Raw genomic sequence first — 22621 nt, forward strand, 5'->3', positions numbered from 1 at the left:
GAAAAGAAGCAATACCTCACTACATGACATGCCAGGCAGCGATCCAGCTATGCAAGAACCCGGTACTTCACAAGGCTACAAAGCACATCGACATCATCTACCACAAGATACGCGAATTGGCCGCCGTCGGTGTTATCAACATCGAATATACCGAGTCAGGGGAGCAACGAGCGGATGCGCTCACAAAGACGCTCAACCGTCAGCAGATCGAAAAGTTCTGCAAGGAGATTGGCCTGAAAGACAGGTCCAACGAGAAATCCTCTCAATAAACTCCATGACGGAAACATCTGCCTTTCACAACCTTCAATTCGCCCTCGCTGAACGCGTGCGAAAACTAGGCAGATCGATACAACAGAAAGCCTGTTGGCCGCAGCTTTCGACCTGATGGGTTTGGATCATCCAAAGAAGGTCCCATCAAGGTTCAAGGACTTGCAAAAGGACTGGAAACCCAACTGACACAGTGGTATCCACAAAAGTCACCATGCACACTTCCTGATTCTCCCTCCACTGGAGGATAACGAGAACGAATACATGATGTATTCAGGGAACAAAACCTCACGCGTCGCTAAAAACGAGCTGTGAGAGTTCCCAAACCACGAGCATCATGTAGGTTTCGCAGGACCACGGAGCAGTCAAGTAGTCAACGAAAGCTCACCGAACGAAGCTTCAACGAGGGCCCACCTAGAGGAAAGATTCGCTGGAAAGAGCCGCAGCGCACCTCAAATGCCCCAGACACTTACACTTCGATCCGTAAGAGGACACGGCGCACACACCTTCCAAACTTGGACGGAAAGTTTTACGCCGCACACATCAAGACAGAGAGCAACATGGCGCGATCCCCACCGAGTGGGAGCGTCAGTGTCTCTGCGATTCATGATTTGGGCACTCAAACACCATTCGAGTGGGAGTGTTAGAATATCTACGATTGGCGTTTAGTCTGATCGCCCACAATCATGCAACCCTTGCAGTAACCTAACCGGTATACACGAGTGACCGGACGGGAACGAGTAGGTGTCTCAGTACGCGCGCTATACGCGCGCGACACGCACTCAATACACCAGCGGTACGTCCGCGGTACGCGTGCGATACACTCTCAGTACGCGCGCTATACGCGCGCGACACGCACTCAGTACACCAGCGGTACGTCCGCGGTACGCGTGCGATACACTCGCAGTACGCGCGCCATACGCGCGCGACACGCACTCAGTACACCAGCGGTACGTCCGCGGTACGCGTGCGATACACTCGCAGTACGCGCGCCATACGCGCGCGACACGCACTCAGTACACCAGCGGTACGTCCGCGGTACGCGTGCGATACACTCGCAGTACGCGCGCCATACGCGCGCGACACGCGCTCAATGCACCCGCAGTACGACCGCGGTACGCGCGCAAGTATAGTAACTCGCCAGAGTTCTCCCACTTCACAACATAGCGCCGGTAGCAAGAAGCCCAGAGTAGATTCACACAAGTCGCTGGACGACTGTGGGAACACGCCGTTGGCTACAGACTCGTACCAAGTGGAAGAACCTGAGGGAGAACAGACTCATGCATCTGGCCAGTTGTGGCCACAGCTAGTCAGTTGTATGAGGAGCTGACGTATAGGGAGAAGCTCATGTAGGATACTCCAGTCGACCCATGTACATAAATACAGAGGGAACGCTCACACTTTGTAGTTAGTCCCTTGTCCAATTCACACTATCCAAATACATCCCAAACCATTCTCGACCCTACTCAGTCCCAACTCGCCTCTCTAAGGAAAGGGAGACTTCGATCATCCAGCGCCCGCTAAGGATTCACCGAGAATATTGAATATTGGGGTGGCTCCGAGGTTGAGACTTTCTTTTTTCAGGATATAGAAGATTGTGAATGTATTCATGATTTACGCCGCACAAATTACAAATTGCAGTCGTGAGTTGGCCATGCACAGCTCTTACAATCATGACCCATGACTTATAAGTGTTTGCTGGTCAAGATGGCAAGATGTCGGCGATGGATCTCCAAAAGTCGCACCTTGTGCCTCGTCCGCCTTCCCAAGTGTAGGCGTTGACCTTGGAAAAATCATTGCGCAGGCTGGGTCCGGTCAAGATGGAGACGTCAACACCGAGGCCAGGTACAGTGCTGGGTGTGCCACCGGTCTGGTTGAGGTTGATCTGATACGGATTTTCCGCCGAGTACACGGGCCAGTTCTCAGCGGCGTTGGGTGGGGACTTGTCGCTATCGATGTTGGTACCGTAGACGAAGCTAGAGGAAATGGAAGGATTGCCCTTGGTTACAAAGTTGCCAACCATTTTCATGAATGCCTTGACAAAGTCCGGTGAGGTGAGGTTGGTACCGGGTCCGAAGTACTGGACGACATCGTTGCCGTGGAGTGCGGGTGGCACGCTGTACTGGTAGCGGAACGATAGACGGCCGGATCCAGAGTATGCTTGCGAAAACCAGTAGCTTGGACAGACGAAGGTAAGTTCTCCATAGATGTTCTTTCAGGATGGCAGAGGCGAAAAGAGGAGCCAGAAGAAAAGCAAGAAGAGTGAGCTATCCAAAGATCAATGATATGCTGAAAGGGGCTTTATGACTCACATCTGCTCGTGCCTGCTGACCATGTGCCACAGACGAAATGCTGTTGGCATCGGGCATCCCGACGCCATTGGTAGCATAGCTGCCGGTGACGTTGAGATTGACAGGATAGTGTAACAAGACTTTGTCGATGTCCTCCCCAGTCAAGAGCGGGAGCAAAGTGCTGAGCCAACCTCTAAGCTTTACCTCTGTGTCCATGCTTCGTTGAACAAAGAGTGCACCTTCCGCTCCGTTGTTGCCAACGAAGAGGCGCATCCCATTGACCTTTCTCTGGGCGAGTTGCCGCGAGGGCACGTCGAGGATGTAGGCGCCATCGGTGACAGGAAGGAATGGCCAGGTACCATACAAGCTGCTTGCGGCGGTCTTGACGTTGGCCTGCTGGAGCGTCTTAGCATCCTTGTGGACCAGACACTGGATGATGCTTTGGCTCGTGTGGCCGTACGCAACGGCATCGAAGCAACCAGCTGCGGCGGAAAAGGCATAGTAGGACTGGGAAGGCTCAAAGTCTTTATAACCATACTGAAAAGGTAGGTAGGGGCTAGCAGCGATGACGTTCTTGAAGAGAGAGGTGCCGAGCGAGCCGCCCTGAGCAAGGGAGTGAATCATGACAGATCCGCCTCCAGCGGATTCACCGGCAATGGTAACGTTGCGCGGATCACCACCAAACTGGCTAATGTAGGCTTGTACCCACTGCATGGCAAAGTGCTGGTCACGAATACCAGCATTGACCACACCGTGACGGCTGAGCTCATCGGAAGCAAGGAAGCCAAAGGCGCCCAGACGGTACTGAATGGCAACACCAACAAAGTTATTGCCGTTAGCGTTGATGAGCTGGGTGAAGTCGTATTGTCCGTTACCTGAACCATATCCACCACTACATCATCGAGAACATTGGCGAGGTGAGTAAGTATCAATGGGTACGGAGGAAGGTGATCAGGGAAACGTAGGCTGAAGTACTAACCCATGGATCCAGAACATGACGGGCAAGTTGGAAGCATTCTGGGGTGCGAAGACGTTGAGAAATAGGCAGTCCTCATCGTCGCTTTGATACTGGACGCTGGTGACGAAGTTGGGATTGCCAAAGGGGATCTGGGGGCATTGTGAGCCGTACTGGACAGCGTCAACGACGGTCGTGCGGTTGAGCGTCGGAGGCTGAGGAGCTTGCCATCGAAGTTTACCGGTGGGAGGAGCGGCGAAGCGAATGCCTTTCCACGATCTGATGTGGGTGGTCTGGTTGAAGGTCCCCATGTACTTGGAGTAGCCGAGGTCGACAATGAGGTCGTCATTGCTGCCACTGCCCTGTTCACGTTTGGTGGCGAGGTCGGCAAAGGGTTGAGAAGCAATGGGAGAAGCCCAAACGTAAGAGATCGTGGCGAGCATCAAAAGAATGCTGCACTGAAGCAGCGAGAGTCTCTGGGTCATCATCAAAGTGGTAGGAAAGTCATAAGTGGTGGATGGAAGTGTAGAACACACAGCTCGAGGCTGGACGACATGAAGCATTATATAGGAGACATCTTTGACCACGGTCAAAGTCACAGCGAAAGAACGACTGGCACTCGGCGCTTGCTCAGGCTTCACAGACAACCACGAACGGGAGGTCGGCTGACGGACAATCATGAATGGGCGAATGATGTTTAAAAAGTGCCGACTCGGGGCGGTTGCCGAGGACTAGGTGCGGATTCCAGGTACGGGGGAGGCCGTTAACTCACTGCGAAATGAGGCAAAGACAGGGAGATGAAATGACCGGCCTTGTTGCTGAGGTGATCAAGGGTCGAAACTTTGTGGAAAGTTGTGCGGGGCTCACTCGTGTTGCCGAAAGTAAGATCACACCCTCAAAAGTGGGCGCTCCACAAGAGATTCATGATTAGGCTTCGAACAAACATTCATGATTTTGCAAGTGACCGGCGACCCGTGCAGGAAAGAAGTAGAGACCAGGGATTAGCCGATACATGTCACGAGGGTGAAGGGGTTCGATGGACTAAGCACAGTATTAGCCGAGCTTTTGGAGACGGCGATCTTTGGAAACCAAGTCCACGGTGCCAGTCACGAGTCGTATGTTGATGTTGACGCGGCAATCTAGGCGGAAGCGGCGGACGAGTGAAGAGCAATCAAGAATCGATCAGCGGCTTGAGAGCTGTCCAGTTGGGCAACGTCGGCGCAAGTCGGACCTTGTCGTGCCTGCTCCGGCAAGCAGCAAAGAAGAATCCCGTGGACAGCAGCGTCGCTTGCTTGTGCTTGCTTGTGCAACATCCATGATTTCTAGACTGGATTCAGATGCGGAAGTTCGGCAGGATACGCTTCTACGCTATTAATCATGAACGCACAAGCGCTCGGGCCACACACTACGCTGCGGGCCAACATGCGTGTCACCCCACCCCTCAACCACCATCACCGTCTTGGAACATCACACCTCTCCCTTGACACAGACACACAGGATGTCAACGGCCACTTCTTCCGCAGCCAGCTTGCATGGAAGATGGGAAAAACTTTTTAAAGTGTCTATCTATCTCAAGAAGAAGGATGATATTTCGGATCAAAAGTTTTCAGACTACTACGCGCAAACGCACGCTGCTCTCGCTGGGCCCGTTCTGCTCAGACACAACTGCGTTTCGTATACCCAGGTGCGTGGCCACCTTGTACAGGCTCGTTTGTGCGCTACTTGGATCGCTCGCTGACCATCAATTTGTTCACCTCGGCAACAGTTCCACTGCATGAGCGAAAAGGCGAAACAGCCGCTCACATCCATGTTTGGCCCAGATGTACTGAGCCCTCAGAACCCAATGCAGCTCATGCCATACGATGGCTGTTCCACTTTCGTCTTTGCCAAGCTGGAGGATGCGCAGGCTTTCTTCCTCGACCCGGAGACGACTACTGTCTTGGGGCCTGATTCCGTCAACTTCACCAACACCGCTACGCTGCAGATCGCTATTGGCGAAGAGTTCGTTGCTATCCAGCAAGGACAGGCGCAGCACGAATGAACACCGTAATCAGCATAGTATTACATTAACGTTATTTGCACCTTGGATTATTACATGTAGGAGGAATACAGATATTGCTGGATTTGCTTACTTTATACCCCGAGACTGGTTGCATGCATCAAGCCCATATCATAGATGATCAAACGGATACGACGACCCAAGCCATTCATCGATCGAAAGAGCTCCTGACAAGATCCCATCCAGGGAAGGAAACAGTGTCTGATCGCCTTGCCAGTCGCTTTCGTTCGATGCTACCGTCCCATCACCCACCGACAATGCCTCGACTGGCTGCCCACAAGCATCGCTCGTGATGCGTGAAAAGTTGTTCGAGTCCAACCAGCTGTACGATTCTTCCATACCACGAACTAGATCGCTGCCAGCATGTCCATTGGTAACGCGTGTCTTGCTTCCATCGCCTCCGCCACCCGCCGACGCGGCATTCGACTCCCGCATTTGCGTCGCAGCATCGCTCGTTCCTATACGGCGTTTGGCGGTTTGTGCAACAAGAGGAGGCTCGTCAAGCTCGCGTTTGCGTTTGCATCTTGAAATACCGCTAAACACCTTTTGAAGTACATCGAGAAACACGTCCTTTGTGCCGCTCGTATCCAGCCTCTCTTCTGCGATCCTCTCGAGTCCACCTAGGCGAGCGAATGCGTTGCGAATCTTATTTTCGGCGCTAAGCAGCTCTTTGAGGATACGCCGCGAATTCCGCGCAGCTTCGCTTCCTGGCCCGGCTTTTGAGAGGAGCGAGACGGCGGTCGACAGGCTTGCACGCACCGAGACGGCGTCAAGGTCGTCTTGGCGTGCACAACATAGCTCCATCACGAGCGCCATCGAGGCACCAAGAAGGAAGAAGCTGACGAGCCAAAACTTGTGGATCACACTGTCTTGCTGCAGTGACAAGATGCGGATGATGCAGCTGGCCGAAGAAAGGCATGCCTTGCGCGCGAAACGCCACTCGTCATCGGTGAAGCCTGAAAGCTGATGGACGCGATGCAGTCGAAGGATACGATTGAGATACATGAGCTCGAGCATGACCGACTCCATGGCCTGGTCGGGCTTGTCGAAAGTGCGATCGGGCGAGTAGCGCAGACAGGCCGGGGTCGAGTCGTGTACCTCGTTGAGCTTGCTGACGAAGCGGTGAATCTGGGCACGAGAGAGTTTAGGACCTTCGTTGGAGACGTCGACAATCTCGCGGTAGATAATGACGTAGCGCATGCGCATGGTAACGGCCGACGAATGCGTGTAAACGTCTGGGGAGTGGATGGTGAGGCTATCTCTATGAATTTCAACGTTGGCAGGTAGGTTGGTACGGTTCTGCGAAGGATGGACCGAGTAGACGCCAAAGTGAGCGACTGCATGCGACCAGTCAAGCCAGGTCAAGTTCCACCAGATGCGTCGACCAAGCTCGCGACGCGCTTCGTTGCTGATGCTACCAAAAGGCTTGCGGGAGGCGCCACCGTGATCGAGACGTGCAAGACCAACGTTTTGAGCGACCTTGATAGCAGAGCCGAGAAGCGCCCACTGACCCTCGGCCTGCTCTTTGCGATTGTGCTGATACACGCCGAGCAGACAGATACAGGCGAGATGTTCGAGCTGTTGGGATTGAAGAAAGTTGGAGGACCAGAGCAGCTGTTGACTGCCGGTACAGAGGGTATCAGCTAGGCGAGAGGCTTTTTTCTTTGAGAAGCCGATCCTTGTTAGCAGCAGTGGATCGGAGAAATGGAGAGCAAGCGCCATGACGACAAAGTAGCAGCAAACGAGAGCGCTCGAGGGGAATGCAGCCAGCTGGTCTGGCTGGAGCTTGGAGATGCGCAAGAAGTCTTCGTGGCTCTCGGGAGGCAAGACGCGGGTCGTCCAGTCGACGTGGGAAAAGTAAAAATCCAGAAGAAGAGCGCTTTTGGATGGTAGAAACTGTGCGAAACGGAAAGCGATATCGGCAGAAGAATCAGCGGAACGCTGATCGAGCATCTGCTCTTCGTCTGTCTCGGGATCCTTTATTTCCATGTCGACGGCGGCGGCTGCAGCGCCGCCCAGAGGAAGGCTCTTGAGCTTGTGTTTACGTCCCATAGCAGCATCTTCAAAGAGATCCTGAATGTCTTGACCAACGGGGAGCTCTTGCGACGAGTCGACACGATCGAGGGTTGATAGAGCATCGTCCGCGGAGGCACCTGGGATCGAGGTGGATGCAAAGTGAGCGTCAGAGCGTTGGAGATGTTTGCTCATAATGTGGCGTTCCATGCGATCCATTCGTGCTTCTAAACGGTAGAGACGTTCAGCTTCCAAGCCAATGTATCGGTCCGGCATAAAAGAGGACTCTTGTGGTTCGAGTTTGAACGAGCCTGAAGAAGAGTTGGCAGGCGGCGCCATGGCAATACCCGAAGCGCTTACATCGGGTCCACGAGTGTCAGAAAAGGAGGCGCGATGCAGCAGTGGAGCGGTTTCGCGATTAGGAGAGACGGGAGCGCCTAAGGATGAGGTGGTGATGGATGCGATGGTTTGCTGCACCTGTGTGCAAGAGGAGGCATCACCGCGGATGACGCACGGCGAACAAGGATACTTTTTATCACATCGAGTTTTGCGTTTGCGACACTGGAGACAGCTGAGGTTTTTGACGCTACTGTTACTGTATGCTAGAGGGTTGGATGAATCAGGAGCAGCTTGATGGGTGAGGGCGGTAGGGGAAACGTTGGCGTCATTTGTGTGCGAGGAGGATGAGGATGACATGGTGGCGATGCAGCGATTGCAACAGTAACAGCGCTACAAGAGAAACGACGAAGCGTGGACAGGGTATCGAATTGCAATCATCCATGCAGCCAAGTGTGTCAGCATCGATGTACGAATTTCAGGGACGAGATGGTGTGAGTGGCACTGTCGACGCCAAGCTTAGACAAGCAAAGGCTCGGGGTGGTGACCGCGCGTGGGGTTGGCTGAAGAGGGGTGAGTTATATAGGCGGAGACCATGCGCGGACGAACCGACGACTGAGCCAATTCGGCTATAGTAACGTTATCTTGGAAGAGCACACGATCCCTGGATCGTGAATCGTGAATCTGTGAATGTGCTTGTGATTTTTGCGGGGAAGCCGATGACCAAGATAAGAAACGGCCAAGGCGCAGGCGGCTGGCACGCTATCGCGTCGCAGAAACGAGACCGCGTGACCCAAGCCTCGCTTCTCATCGCGCTGCGCACAGACAGCTGAGCTGCCAAAATCACAATCGTGAATCTGGACTCGCTCGAGCCATTTCGTGATTCTTGACGTTTGGCCTCACATCCGAAACCCTAACCAAAGCCAGAAAGCGGGGAGCCAGCTGAGATTCTGCGCTAAGCAGCGCGCCAATCACAATCCAATCCATTTCTAAACCATTCCTAATCCAATCCAATCGAATCGTATCGAATCCAATCCAATCGAATTCATGATTCCTTCACACAAGAGACACGCTTTGGCCTGCTTGGAGATTATCACCACAAAGCGTGCATGCATCACAGGATGCAGGCAGACATCACATGTCTTGGGTGTTCTATTCATATTCACTTCAAGCAGGGGTTAGGCTCTTGTCAGGTGGCTGCGCTCACAGCACATGGCCATGTTGCGTGTGCCGTTTGGATAAGAGCGGCAAACGAAGGCCAGAAATACGCGATAGGGTTGGTTCGCTTGGGCTTGCGCGTGTCGGACTAAGTCCGCGAACATTGTCCACGGCCACCAGACCACGCTCGCCCGTGGCACGCGCCATTTGGGAATTTGGCTCGCTCGACTGTAGTGCTGCCAGATTCCGCCTGTATTATTTTGCCTTCGACACTCAAGACTGGTGACTGGCAACTGCGCTTCTGAATGCCCCGCGGTTGGCTGTGCGGTATGTAACACTCGACAAGTTTGAGCTCGAGTGTGGCTTGTTGGATAGGATTCGTGTTCGTGTGATTGATTGACTAACTGATTGATTGATTGATTGCATACGACACTCGAGCCCGACTCGAGAGAATCGCAGTCGATGACCGAAGCGAATCGGTTGGTGGTTTGCTGCTCCCTTGCTTGCGGTTCGAATCGCTATAGGGAGCGCCGCGCCGCGTATCAGTCCGATACCACTGCTCTTGTGGTCCTGTGACTTGGCCACATTTACGCTTTGCCATGCCTGAACCCCTTTGAGATTTGCACGGCGGCACATGACCGATTGCTTCACTCGTGAATGACTGTCGCTCAGTGCCGCCTGCCTTCGGACCATGTCCGGGTCGAGAGGCCGCTGCTTTCTCTCGCCTCCTCGGTCTCTGTCGTACTTGCTCTTGCCCTTCGCACCGGCTGGACTCAGCAGGCGTTGAAGAGTGACGTCCAACATTGCCAATGCTGTTTATAAAGTCGAGCGGCCTAGCCGTTCTGTCGTCGTCCTCGCCGTCATCATCATCCTTGCCATCGTTATTGCACATCACCACAGCCTTCTGCTCATAGCATAGCTGCCATCCGCACATACATAATGTCCAACTCATCCTCATTCAAGCAGCTCAACGTCGCAGTGCTTGGAGGCGGCATCGGCGGCTTCTCGGCTGCTCTCGCCCTCCGTCGTGCAGGTCACAAGTGCACCGTATACGAGAGACGTGGCTTCGACGTAGAGGTGGGCGCTTCGATCTCTTGCGCAGCTAACGGTACCCAATGGCTTCACGACTGGAACGTCGATGTAGCTTCCGGTCGACCGGTGATCCTCATGGAGCTCACCATGCGTGACTGGCAAACCGGCGAAATCCTCAATCAATATCACCTCGATGACTACGAAAAGACATGGGGTAATGTCTACAACATGTTCCACCGTCAGGATATGCACAAGATGCTCATGGACACCGCCATCGCCAACGACGGAGCAGGCACACCCGTCCAGATTGTCATGGACCACATCGCCGAGGATGTCGACACCGAGGCTGGCGTCATCACGTTCCGCAACGGCAACAAGGTCACCGCCGACCTCATCATTGGCTCGGACGGTATCCGATCCAAGGCTCGTGTTGCGATCGGCGTTACTCCTGACGTAAAGTCGGCTCCACAGACCTGCTACCGTTGCAACGTTAGCAAGGAGGAGGTGGAGCGTCTTGGCCTCACTTGGGCCGCTGATCCCGCCATCCAATTCTGGGGCGGTTTCCCAAAGCCTGATCTCAACCAGTACTACAAGATCGTCATGAGCCCATGTGCAGGCGGTGACGTGGTCTCGTTCTACTGCTTTATGCCTACCGAGCTCACCAAGCACCAGTCGGAAGGTTTCGTCTTTGAAGAGGTGCCGCCCGAGGAGATTTTGGCCGGAGACTACTCGAAGCTCGACCCGCTCTGCGTCAAGCTCATCCAAAACTCGGTCGAACGCAAGCCGTGGCGATTGTACGTCCACCAGCCCTACTCGCACTGGTACAAGAAGCAGACGTGCATCCTCGGCGATGCTGCGCACCCCATGATGCCTCACCAGTCCCAAGGTGCTTGCCAAGCCATCGAGGATGCCGCTGCTCTCGGTATTATTTTCTCGAAAGAGTACAACTTTACCAGCAACATCGAGGCTGGTCTCAAGCTCTATCAGGACATTCGAAAGCCACGTGCGACACGCGTCCAGCAGGCGTCCACCGCTGCACTAGAGAATCTCAACGAGCGCATCGGCTTTTCATCGCTCAGCGCACCCGATGCGGCGCTGGCGGCCAAGGAGAACAAGCTGACCGTCAACGAGATGAACACCTACGACATGAAGAAGCACATCCGCGAGACTGTATACCCCAGCCAAACCGCCGTCACGAGCGAATCCAAGAGCGCTGTAAACGCGAGCGTTATGCCAGCAAGCTCAGCAGCGATTGCTGCTGATGCATAGTTCTCATTCGTCTTTGGATGTCGTTTAAAGAGTCCCCAGCTGCATCTATTTCTCTGGTTTCCACTGCAATCGCAACCGTGAATGAAACGATATCAACAAGTCGGCATCGTGATCATCGCTTTGTCTGAGCTGCACTTGGTCTGAATACAGTCCCGACCTCATCTCAGCAACGTGAACCAATCACACGCCGGTAATTCGTGATTGTGCGCAGCTTGATGACAGTTCAGGATCTCGTGCGAACTTGAACCAGCCAAGCGGCATCCGTAATTTTGTCAGAAAGCGGAAGCGAAATGAGTCAAGTAACACTGACACTAGCCTCCTGCTGGCTTGAACGCAATCATGAATTGGTCGAGACAGGGACCAGTGGATAAGCACTAGACTGGATCCAACTAAAAGTCACGGTAAACGGTGCTACTACGCTTGCAGCTGCTGTGCCTGGGCTTGGACAGTTGAATGCGACCAGTGCGACCAGTTGGGGCCATTGGAATTTCAACTGCAACGTAAAACACGAAACGCTTCGAGCGAGCGCATCTGCGGAAGACGCCATGCCGATTCATGATTCTGCCTCACTGAAGTTAGCTCCAAGATAAAGAGCAAGACTGATTGTTCTTTGTCGACATTTGGCATCCACATCGGTCAATTACTGCATGTCCCACTCGATACTCTCCGTACGCTTCAGTACAGTACAGAACTGAATCTAACCCTCTTACTTTGGTGGTCTCGAGTTGCGCCGTGAATCACGAATCGTATAAATGGCCGACCACTGTGGACGCGGACGATGGCGTAAGGCGAAAATTTTGCGATAAGACGTGCTTCTCGAAGCTTGACGCTTGCATGTTGGTGGCTTAAATTTTTTTCAGCTTCTTGTTCGACAGCCGAGTGGAACGTGGAAGTGCAGTGCAGTACGCAGCTGTCACGCCATCACGATTGCAGATCGTTCCATCCACATCAAATCAGCGCTCGATCCAGGACGCTTCCATCGGCGACTCTTGGACTCCCAAGCGTCCTCTATGAAGCATGCGCGCATTGCTAAGCGAACAAAGTTCTCGGCATGGCACCTTCCGCGTGCTTTGCTTTACTTTGCTTTGCTTGCCTAGCCTAGCCTTTGCTTTGCCTTGCTTTGCTTCGTTCGACTGGCTTGCGCTGTTTCCGCCGCGGTCATCGCCGCCCGAACGGACGGTGCTAGGGGCGCTCGATTCCGTCGGTCCGCCGTCGGCCAATCTTTGTGCTTGTCTGAGCGCACAACACGACGCGTGTGATTGGGTTGTGTGTTTCCGAGATGAGGTGCGCTTCGGTTTGGATGTCGAAATGGTGTGATGGTGGCACCAACCAACCAAGCACATTGACCTACTTCATGAACGGTCTCCGTCTTCTTCCAGCGACAGAGTCCCAAGGGGCCGCCAAAACTGAACAGATGCGCTCCAATAGCGCCATTACTTCAATGGTTCCTGCACTAGGCTAGAACCACTTGTCGCTAGCGTGCATGGATGCCTTTACGACGATTGCAGATGTGAGATAACAGTCGACATATAAGAAGGTGGAAGCAGCTAGCAACATTTGACAACTCCATTTGACAACTCGAAACCACCCGTCATCGTCGCTCTATTGTACGAGCTCACCTTGTTGCTGCTCTTGCCGTCATGTCTACAGCTGCGCCGTCGCCGTCCGATGTGCGCGCCGAGCCTCGTGCCAGCATCGACGAGCTGACCCAACTGCCCATCCTAGACGAGATCGATGCCAAGACCGACGCACTGCGCTCGGAAAAAGCGTCTTCGTCCCCATCGCTCGACGACTCGGAAAAGGTTGAGATCTCCAACTCAAAATACGTCAATCAGGAATCAGCTGAGGAGCATGTGCGCTCCCAAAAAGACTCGGAACCCGTGATCCGCAACGGTCGCGATGTATCCGATGTGCTAATCAGCGATCGCGACGACGGCGATGCGTGCTTTACGTTTCGCTCCATCACTCTGGGCCTGGTGGGAGCTGCATTCCAGTCTGTGCTGACACAGATCTACCGATTCAAGCCGACCGAGGTCTCGATCAACGGAACCTTTCTCGCCATCATCATCTACATTTTGGGTACCGCATGGGCGCGGTTTCTGCCGACGCGCAAGCTGCTGGTCACAAAACTCGGAGAGGATCGACTGCCGGCGTGGCTGCTGACCACAGTGCACTTTATCAACCCGGGGAGCTTCGGCTTGAAGGAACACGCGATTGCCTCGATCACCGCGTCGTCTGCGTCCAACGGCGCGCATTCGAGCGACGTCTTTGGAACCCAGAAGCTCTTCTACCCAGATATCCCGGTCACCACTACCACGGCGGTCTTGTCGGTGCTGTCGATCGGACTGTTCGGATATGGCCTGGCGGGCATCTTCCGACCGATCATTGTCTACCCGGCCGAAATGGTGTATTGGGGAACGCTGCCGCTCGTAGACCTGTTCCAGGCGTTCCACTGGGACAAGAGTTTCAGCACAAAACGTGTCAAGATGTTCTGGTACAGCTTTGCCGGTATGGGCCTGTACGAGATCCTGCCGGCGTACATCTTCCCGACGCTCAACTCGTTCAGCATTCCTTGCCTTGCCAGTCGACACGCTACGGGCAGCCTGGCGCAGACGCTCACCAACGTGTTTGGCGGTGCACAGAGCAACGAAGGTATGGGTCTGCTCAGTCTCAGTCTCGACTGGCAGTACATCACGTCGTCCCAACTCTCGCTACCGCTCATCCAGCAGGCCAACAGCTGGATCGGATACGCCATCTGCTACATCGCCATGGCGGCGATTTACTATGGCAATGTGTGGAGCGCCAAGAGTTTCCCATTCATGTCAACCAGCATCTTTGCCGACAACGGCAAACGGTACAACCAGAGTGCCGTGTTCGTGGGTGGAATTTTGGACAAGTCCAAGTTGGAGGAGGTTGGGTATCCCAATGTGACGGGAACGTATGCGTGGGGGATGCTGATGAGGAACGCAGCCATCGGAGCGTTGGTGACACACGTTGTTCTGTTCTGGGGGAAAGACGTAATCAAGAGCCTCGGTCAGGCGAGGGACAAGACTCAACCCGATCGACACTACCAGGCGATGCGAAAGTACAAGGAAGCGCCTCACTGGTGGTATTTGTTGTTGCTGGCGATTTCGTTTGTGTTCGGGCTGGTGGTGGTGTTGACGCAGCAGACGACGCTGACATGGTACTCGTACGTGGTCTCGCTGGCGTTGGGCACTATAGTCGCTCCGTTTTCCGGCGTACTGTATGCACTGCTCGGTAACGGAATCAGCACCAATAACTTGACCAAGATGATCGGCGGCGTCGTGTCGCCGGGCCGACCGTTGGCCAACTTGTACTTTTACGCGTGGTCACACAGCACGATTGCGCAGGTGATCAACCTGTCCAACGACCTCAAGATGGGACAGTACCTCAAGATTCCTCCGCGCGCCATGTTCGTCACCCAGGTAATCGGAACGGTGTTTGGTGCGTTTCTCAACTACGCGATCGCGTCGACCATCATTTCGTCCAAGTTTGAGCTCCTCCATACGAATACGGGCAGCTACGTGTGGTCGGGAGCGTACTATCAGTCGCTCAACATCAGCGCTGTGACGTGGAGCATGGCCAAGTTCATGTACGGTCCCGGCACGCCCTACTTTATCATTCCCATGGCGGTGCTCATCGGCATTGGCGCGGTGGTGGTGCACTGGGTGTTTACGCGCTTTGTTCCACGCATCGGCCAAGTGAAAACGAGCTCTCTGGTCCTGCCCACCGTATTCCTCTACTCGGCTTGGATGACGTCGGGGCAGAACTGCGTGATCCTTAGCACGATCCTCGTCGGCTTGATCTCGCAAGCTTGGATCCGAACGCGCTACCCGCGCTGGTTCAAGGAGTACAACTACATTGTCGGTGCCGGTTGGGACGGCGGCAGTCTGCTCGTCATCTTTGTCCTCAGCTTCGCCGTGTTCGGCGCAGCGGGCAAGGAGAGGCCTTTCCCCACGGTGCGTATCGCGTGTTTCCAATCCCGATTTTCTTCCAGTGAACACTGATCAACTGACAATCGTGCATCATATTGTTTCTCTTGTCTCGTAACAGTGGGCGGGCAATCCGGATGGCTTCCCGGACTACTGCCCGAATCCTTCTTCCTAGACTTGACGCTTCCGTGTTTCTCATCAGTACCAACTCACGACTGTTGGCTGGAATGCGCCACACGACAACGCAATGACCAAACATGCATTAAGTTTCATACACGATGCCTAGTTGCGTTTGTTCACAACGTAGGGTTGCACAGTGAGCGTGGATGGTGAGCATTCAGACGAGGCTCTTGGGCGGCGGCAGGACAGGCTGACCCTCGGCGGTGACGTAGGCGGCCGAGAGACCGCCGTCGACCAAAAGATCGTGTCCCAGCACATACGACGATTCGTCGGTGGCGACTGTGCATCGAATGCGCAACAGAGTTCGGAGCGAGTCGAGCTTGTCAGTTGCATTGTCAACGTAGACAAGATGCGAATGGGGTGGGATCAACTTACGGAAAAGAACAGCCTTGGCCTGTTCCACAGCCTCTCCGAAGCGGCCTAGTGGCAGATGGGTGAGGCGGCGATTGAGTTTTTCGGGGGTGTTGAGGAAATCCATGAGCAGCGGCGTCTGAAGCGGACCGGGGCAGAGCGAGTTAACACGGATGCCCTCGCGAGCGTGCACCATGGCGAGTTCGCGCGTCATAGCAAGCACCGCACCCTTGGATGCCGTGTATGCAATCTGCGGCGTAGCCGCTCCCCGAAGCGCGACAAATGACGCCGTGTTGATGATCGAGCCTCCGACGTGAAGCTTCTTGGCCTCGTCCGTCGCATTGTTGCGCATGGCGAGGATGGCGTGCTTGCAACCATACCAGACACCTTTCACGTTGATAGCCTGTGTGAGGTCCCAGATTTTCTCGTCAGTGTTGAGGGCATTGTCGTCGGCAGGGTGCATGATTCCGGCGTTGTTGAACTAGGAAAGCGCCAGAGCAAAGCAAAAGAACGCGTCAGTGAGCTTGCAACCCCCGCGTAAAAAAGGCGTCGTAGACCACCTACCATGACGTCCAGACGACCGAACTCGTCGACGGCGCGCTTGACGATCGCTGCCACCTCGTCCTCCTTGCTAACATCGCACTTGACAGCAATCGCCTTGACGGGCAGCTCGGCGTTGCTGAAACGCTCGTTGACAATGTCGGCGGTCTGCTGGCATGCTTCCAGATTGATGTCGGCCAAGATGAGGTTTGCACCTTCCGAGGCGAAGAGGATAGCGCATTCACGCCCGATACCGCTAAACATGCACGACAAACACGACCAGGTGAAAAACAAAACATCAGCGACGCTCGTAGGGTATGTCGATGAGGTGAAGCATGAATGCGATCACTTACGAACCGCCGCCGGTGATGACAGCCACCTATGCACCAGAAGAAAGCGGACAATGTTTTCAGCGACGCGGCTTGCTCTGAGATGTGATCAGCGCGGGTCACTTACGCGATGAGGAAGACGAAGACCAGGCATTCTGGGTACCGAACTGAATTGATGGTGACGGTGGTGTTGAAGCAAGTTGTGTTCGAGCTGATTCACGATAAACCAGACGTCAGTCGTGAGTGCGAGTCTCGACAGTCCGATTCGTGAGTGCGGGCCCGTGCAGAATCCAGAATTCCACACGCGGTTTTTAGTTCGTGAAGAACCAATCCGTGATTCACGTCGAAACAAAATGGCACTCGTGGTTCTTCGTGCTTATCTTGCCCGTCAGCCAAAAGTCACCGAGTGTTACTTACTCACACACACACACACACGCTGCTCGCTTGCAGCTCTCTCTGCCGCGGTTGATCTTTCTCAATAATCCTCAATCGTGAATCTCGGCCAAATGGCCGGCATGTCTTACTGACTTAACTAGCGGCGCGTTTCGCGAATCGCAATCGCAGCCGCATACATTCACGAACTACGTCTTTCACGCTCAGCCGAATCCAGGATATAGAGTAACTCGAGCAAACACTCAGCGATTGCATTCGTCATGCTCACACATGCGCCTGTGCAAGGCTGTGCAATGCGATTCGCGAGCGGAGGCCGGAACGAGATGGTTTGATGGCGATGCATTCCACTTGCAAGACATACAGGATTTGACCCAACTTGTGACAAAGGACTACGGCTTGCGCAATCGCATGTGGATCGACTTGGGCTGGGTGAGCTGGTCGAAACCCAAGGTGCTCAGGCTGACGCCACGACCGCTGTCCTTGACACCAGTCCAGGGCAGGGCGGGGTCGAGCACATCGGCACGATTCAGATAGACGGTGCCCGTCTCGAGCTCAGTAGCCAACATGTCAAATGCCGCTGCCGAGTCAGCGTTCTCAATGTCGGTCCAGATGGAAGCGGTGAGGCCGTAGTGCGAATCGTTCATCAGCCTGAGCGCTTCGTCGTCGGATTCGACTTTTTGAATTCCGATGGCGGGTCCGAAGGTCTCTTCGGTCATAATGTCCATCGAGTGGTCAACGTTGACCAGCACTGTGGGTGCTACCAGCGCAGTGCCCGCTTTGGCCTCGGTAAAAAGATGGTCAGGAATCAAGTTCTTGGCTCCCTTGCTGAGCGCATCGTCGATCTGCTGGCGGATGCGCTGCGCGGATGCGAGACTGACCACCGGTCCGAGCGAAGTGCTCGTCTCGCTAGGGTCGCCCAGCTTGTAGCCCTTTGCGAGCGTGACAAAGTGCTCGACAAACTGGTCAAACACGGCTTGGTGCACATAGATGCGCTCTACCGAACAACACGACTGGCCCGAGTTGAACATGGCACCATCCACCAGCTCTTCTGCTGCCCACTTGATGTCGGCATCAGCACGAACGTAGGCTGGGTCTTTGCCACCGAGTTCCAGACCGACGCCTTTGAATCCGGGACCGTCGGCAGCTGCCTTGGCGAGCGCTTTACCACCGGCAACCGAGCCAGTGAAGATGAGGAAGCCGATGCGTGCGTCTGCGGCGAGTTTTGCAGTAGTTTCAACGTCGAGGTGCGCGATCTGCAGCAAGCCATCGGGCAAGCCAGCTGCTTTCAGGGTGCGTTGGAAGCTTTCAGCGGTGAGCGGCGTCTGCGGCGATGGCTTGAGCACCACAGCGTTTCCGGCGAGCAAAGCAGTGATCAGACCGTTGACGGTGGTCAGGTAGGGGTAATTCCAGGGGGTAACGATGGCGACTACACCGAAAGCGTCTCGTCGAATTGCCAGCTTGAGGTTGGGCGTCTCGGTCTCGGTTTGAGGCTTGTCGGCGAGGCAGTCGTTTGCCACCTTGCACAGGTATCGGCATCGCTGAAGTGCGCCCTTGATCTCGCCTGCACACTGCGCAACAGGTCGGCCCATCTGAGCCGAGAGCTCTTTGCCCAGCTCCTGCTTTTGTTCGTCGAGAATATGCATCCATCTGGTGATGATCGCCACACGCTCGTCGACCGGTACCTTGGCCCATGACTTCTGAGCCGCCGCCGCTGCGTCGATGGCCTGGCCAAGCTGCGCTTCGGTGAGGAGCTGCTTTTCGCAGACGACACTCTGATCGTACGGAGAGATGGTGGTTTGAATCGACGACATTTTGGTGATGGTGGTGGTGGACGAACAATGATGCGTCTGACAACAGACGCAATCAACTTTCTCTCTCAGTCCGTCGTCGTCAGTGACGAGTCTGCCGTGTTGGAAAACCGCGCAGGGATTATTTATTCACGATTAAATCACGAATCGTGAATGTCAGAGTGGAGGAGCAGAATTCACAGAATTCACCGAATTCACGATTCCAGCCGGCAACCACGAATGTGCGAAAATCACGAACCGGGAATCGTGAATGTGCTGGAGATCAAAGTGGAAAGCGGCGTGTGACTTCGGACCGTGCGCAGACGTGGGACCACGGACAGATTCGGTGAGTGTGACGGCGCCAAAAGCGTGAAGATAACAAACACGGTCAGTTGTGCCGCGGCAAGTTTCACCATTCGCGATTCGCGAATGGCGATTCGCGTTGTTGGGTCGCAATAGTTGTGAGTCACGCGGGGTTTAGCCAGGCTGTGCGACGCACGGACCGACGCACGCTTATCAGCTTTTTCAACAGCCAGCCACCAGGATGAATGGAGCTCGGTCTTGGACCACCGCCATCACGATTGCGACCGCTTGCTTGTTGCAGTTTGAACGCCATGTCCCAAACCAAAATCAAGTACAGCGATCTGGAAGAGCTGCTGAAGAATGACAACAAAGTCAAGGTAGCCGGCGTGGACGTCGACGGCATCGTGCGGGGCAAGTACGTTTCCAAGAAAAAGTTTCTCTCTGCGGCCAAACCGGACTCGGACTTTGGCTTCTGCTCGGTCATCTTTGGTTGGGATATGCACGATCAGGTGTACCCCACCGAGCTGCTCGTCTCGAACAAGGCCAACGGATACCGCGATCTATCGGCCAAGATCGACTTGGACACGTACCGTCGTATTCCATGGGAGGACAATTTGCCGTTCTTCCTGATTCGCTACTTCAACGCGGATGGCAGCGCGCTTGCGGTTTGTCCGAGGAACTTGCTTCGTTCGGTGACGAGCAAAGTGGAGGCTCAACTCGGATTGCTCTGCATGGCGGGCGCCGAGTTTGAGTACTTCCAGTTTGCCGAAACCGCGCAGACGCTCGACGACAAGCGATTTGTCAAGCTCAATGCGTTGACGCCGGGCAATCACGGCTATTCGATGCTGCGAACTTCGCTGAACAAGGACTACTTTCTGCAGCTCTTTGACGCTGCCGAAGCGTTTGGGATCGACGTCGAGGGTCATCACACCGAGACGGGGCCGGGCGTATACGAGACGGCGCTCGCGTATACCGAGGTGACGCGCATGGCGGATATGGCGGTGCTGTACAAGCTGCTTGCGAAATCGATCGGCATGCAGCACGGCATCACGCCTACATTTATGGCTAAGCCGTGGGCGAATTTGGCGGGATGTTCCGGTCACATCCACGTCTCGCTTCGCGATGCGTCGACGGGCAAGAACGTGTTTGGCCTGAGTGCCGAACAGATCGCGGCTGGAGGACGTGCCGATGCCGAGTACGACGATGTCAAGTACCTTTCCGAAATCGGAGAGCAATTTCTGGCGGGCCTGATGACGGGTTTGCCAGACATCATGCCACTGTTGTGCCCGACGATCAACTCGTACAAGCGGCTCACCACGGGCGAGGCGTACTGGGCGCCCAACATCTGTTCGTACGGCTATGATTCACGGCTTGCGTCGGTGCGCATCCTTGGTCCGCCCGACGTGCCAGACTACGGTACACGCTTCGAGGTGCGCGTTCCCGGCGCCGATCTGAACGCGCCGTACGCGTTTGCGGCCGTGTTTGCTTTGGGGCTGTACGGTATTCAGAACAAGCTGAAACTGCCGTTTGCGCCCATGGACGCGAGTCGGAGCGTCAAGGAGCAGAAGCTCGTCTACCTGCCCACCTCGCTCGAAGCAGCAACGCATCGGTTCATGCATGCGCACAGCCTCGCCAGGAAGGTGCTCGGCGATACGCTTGTCGATCACTTTGGCGGCACACGTCTGCACGAAGTTAGCTTGTTCAACCAGACCGTGACCAACTGGGAGATGGAGAGGTACATGGAGTTGATCTGATCTGGCTTGGTGCGAAATCATAAAGGGAGCACGTATCACATCGGGAGACGTGAGTGTGCGAAGCGAGACGGCACAAGCCGCATCGTGAGACACTGTGACTGCCACATCGACACGGACACGACGACTCACGACTGTCAGCACGGCGGGATCAGTAAGGCATGCGTCGGTCAATGTGGCGCGAGTCGCGTGCACGAGGTAGCATTGATGATGAAGAGGCACACGGAATTGATCTAACGTTAACATGACCTGGTGCGATGTACGCGACGTTGCGTCGTGCGATCAAGAGAGGAATACAGAAAGCGGACGCAACGTGCTCATGTGCTACTCTAATTGGCAGCGGCGATGTAGAGCCTGCCCTCGTACGGCGCCAAGCAACCCTTTTGACCGTGCTGGGTTGTCTGAAGCACTACGTCAGCGTTCGGGCCCAACTCGGATGGCAGATCGTAGTGCTGCAGCTCGTTGGAAAAGTTGAGCACGACAAACGCGGATTCGCCACTGTCGGCAATCTTGACAAACTTGAACACCTTTTCGTCTAGCTCATCGATCAGCCGGAATTCACCACGAGCGAGCAGGCTTGCATACTGCTTGCGAACGCCGATGGCGGTGCGGTAAAAGTTGAGCACCGAGTGCGCGTCTTGCTGCTGAGATTCAATGTTGATCGTCGTGTAATTGTCGTTGGTTCGCATCCACGGTTTCGTAGTGGGCGTCTTGGAGAAGCCGCCGTTGGGCGCCGAGGACCACTGAACGGGCGTGCGCGCATTGTCGCGACCGAGAGCGTTGACACCTTGCAACGCCTTGGCCATTGCGTTTGCATCGTTATTGGTGCGCTTCTTGACGGCGGCCAAGTAGTTGATGCTGTTCACATCGAGGTACTCTTCCGCCGGCCACGATTTGGGGATGTTGGTCATGCCGATCTCCTGTCCCTGGTAGATGTAGACGGTACCGGTGAGCGCCATGTTCATGAGCGCCAACAGTTTGGCCGAATCGGCAACCTGCTCGGGACGATCCGAGGCGAAGCGAGAGACGGAACGAGCCTGGTCGTGGTTCTCGATAAAGACGGTGGTCCAGGCATCGTTACCTTGGGTGAATCGCTGCCACTTTTCGACAACGCGCTTCATCTGTGGTAAGTTGAAACCGTCAAAGGACATCATGTCGATTGGGTTGCGACCGAGGTCGACCAAGTCGAATTGGAAGACCTCGCTCAACTCGTTTTCGGCAGCCGAGACGTAGCGGACGACGTCGGCCGTGTTGGGTGTGTTGGGGAGCTCGCCTACTGTCATGGCATCGTAGCGCTCCAGGATCTCGCCCATCTCCTTGAGGTAGGTGTGCATCATGGGACCGTTGCAGTAGAGTTGACCGGCAGGCTGTGTATCGGCGCCGGGATCAATGACGGGAGCATCGGGAAAGTCCATGGGCTTTGAGTACATGTTGACTGTGTCGACGCGAAAGCCGTTGATGCCCTTGTCGAGCCAGAAGAGCATGGCGCTCTTGTAGATGTTGCGGCGACATTCGTCGTTGGTCCAGTTGAGGTCGGGTTGCTCGGGGCAGAAGAGGTGGAGGTAGTACTCTTGTGTAGCCTCGTCCCAGGACCAGGCGGGCTGGTTAAAGTTGGAACGCCCAGTTGTTGGGCGGCTGACGGTTACCGTGGCGT

At 54.9% G+C, this 22621-nt stretch overlaps 9 protein-coding genes across 9 annotated transcripts in view; 4 read left to right on the plus strand and 5 right to left on the minus strand.

The window, feature by feature from the left end:
- Nucleotides 1-1969: 1969 nt before the first annotated feature.
- UMAG_05964 (uncharacterized protein) lies at nt 1970-3998 on the minus strand (the record flags this gene model as incomplete). Its single annotated transcript, XM_011393987.1, has 3 exons — nt 1970-2479; nt 2580-3450; nt 3538-3998. The coding sequence occupies 3 exons, from the start codon at nt 3996-3998 to the stop codon at nt 1970-1972; spliced, it is 1842 nt and encodes a 613-aa protein (XP_011392289.1).
- A 1013-nt stretch (nt 3999-5011) lies between these two features.
- UMAG_05965 (uncharacterized protein) lies at nt 5012-5554 on the plus strand (the record flags this gene model as incomplete). Its single annotated transcript, XM_011393988.1, has 2 exons — nt 5012-5197; nt 5279-5554. 2 exons carry the CDS (start codon nt 5012-5014, stop codon nt 5552-5554), a joined length of 462 nt encoding a protein of 153 aa, XP_011392290.1.
- A 129-nt stretch (nt 5555-5683) lies between these two features.
- Nucleotides 5684-8281, minus strand: UMAG_05966 (uncharacterized protein; the record flags this gene model as incomplete). The annotated part of the gene is made up of 1 exon (XM_011393989.1): nt 5684-8281. One exon carries the CDS (start codon nt 8279-8281, stop codon nt 5684-5686), a length of 2598 nt encoding a protein of 865 aa, XP_011392291.1.
- A 1737-nt stretch (nt 8282-10018) lies between these two features.
- Nucleotides 10019-11380, plus strand: UMAG_05967 (uncharacterized protein; the record flags this gene model as incomplete). Its single annotated transcript, XM_011393990.1, has 1 exon — nt 10019-11380. One exon carries the CDS (start codon nt 10019-10021, stop codon nt 11378-11380), a length of 1362 nt encoding a protein of 453 aa, XP_011392292.1.
- Nucleotides 11381-13020: 1640 nt separating this feature from the next.
- On the plus strand, nt 13021-15508 carry opt3 (oligopeptide transporter 3; the record flags this gene model as incomplete). The annotated part of the gene is made up of 2 exons (XM_011393991.1): nt 13021-15360; nt 15455-15508. 2 exons carry the CDS (start codon nt 13021-13023, stop codon nt 15506-15508), a joined length of 2394 nt encoding a protein of 797 aa, XP_011392293.1.
- Nucleotides 15509-15670: 162 nt separating this feature from the next.
- Nucleotides 15671-16887, minus strand: UMAG_10898 (uncharacterized protein; the record flags this gene model as incomplete). The annotated part of the gene is made up of 5 exons (XM_011394003.1): nt 15671-15792; nt 15889-16345; nt 16429-16660; nt 16758-16783; nt 16861-16887. The coding sequence occupies 5 exons, from the start codon at nt 16885-16887 to the stop codon at nt 15671-15673; spliced, it is 864 nt and encodes a 287-aa protein (XP_011392305.1).
- A 628-nt stretch (nt 16888-17515) lies between these two features.
- On the minus strand, nt 17516-18937 carry UMAG_05970 (uncharacterized protein; the record flags this gene model as incomplete). The annotated part of the gene is made up of 1 exon (XM_011393992.1): nt 17516-18937. The coding sequence occupies one exon, from the start codon at nt 18935-18937 to the stop codon at nt 17516-17518; it is 1422 nt and encodes a 473-aa protein (XP_011392294.1).
- Nucleotides 18938-19527: 590 nt separating this feature from the next.
- On the plus strand, nt 19528-20970 carry UMAG_05971 (putative glutamine synthetase; the record flags this gene model as incomplete). The annotated part of the gene is made up of 1 exon (XM_011393993.1): nt 19528-20970. The coding sequence occupies one exon, from the start codon at nt 19528-19530 to the stop codon at nt 20968-20970; it is 1443 nt and encodes a 480-aa protein (XP_011392295.1).
- Nucleotides 20971-21296: 326 nt separating this feature from the next.
- The window catches only part of UMAG_15026 (putative maltase), a gene marked incomplete at both ends in the record, with an annotated part of 1880 nt that continues 555 nt past the window's right edge, over nt 21297-22621 (minus strand). Inside the window, one exon of the mRNA XM_011394058.1 lies at nt 21297-22601. Coding sequence (XP_011392360.1) covers nt 21297-22601 — 1305 coding nt within the window. The remainder of the gene's footprint in view (nt 22602-22621) is intronic.

This window comes from Mycosarcoma maydis, chromosome 20, assembly GCF_000328475.2.
Source record: "Mycosarcoma maydis chromosome 20, whole genome shotgun sequence".
NCBI lineage: Eukaryota > Fungi > Basidiomycota > Ustilaginomycetes > Ustilaginales > Mycosarcoma > Mycosarcoma maydis.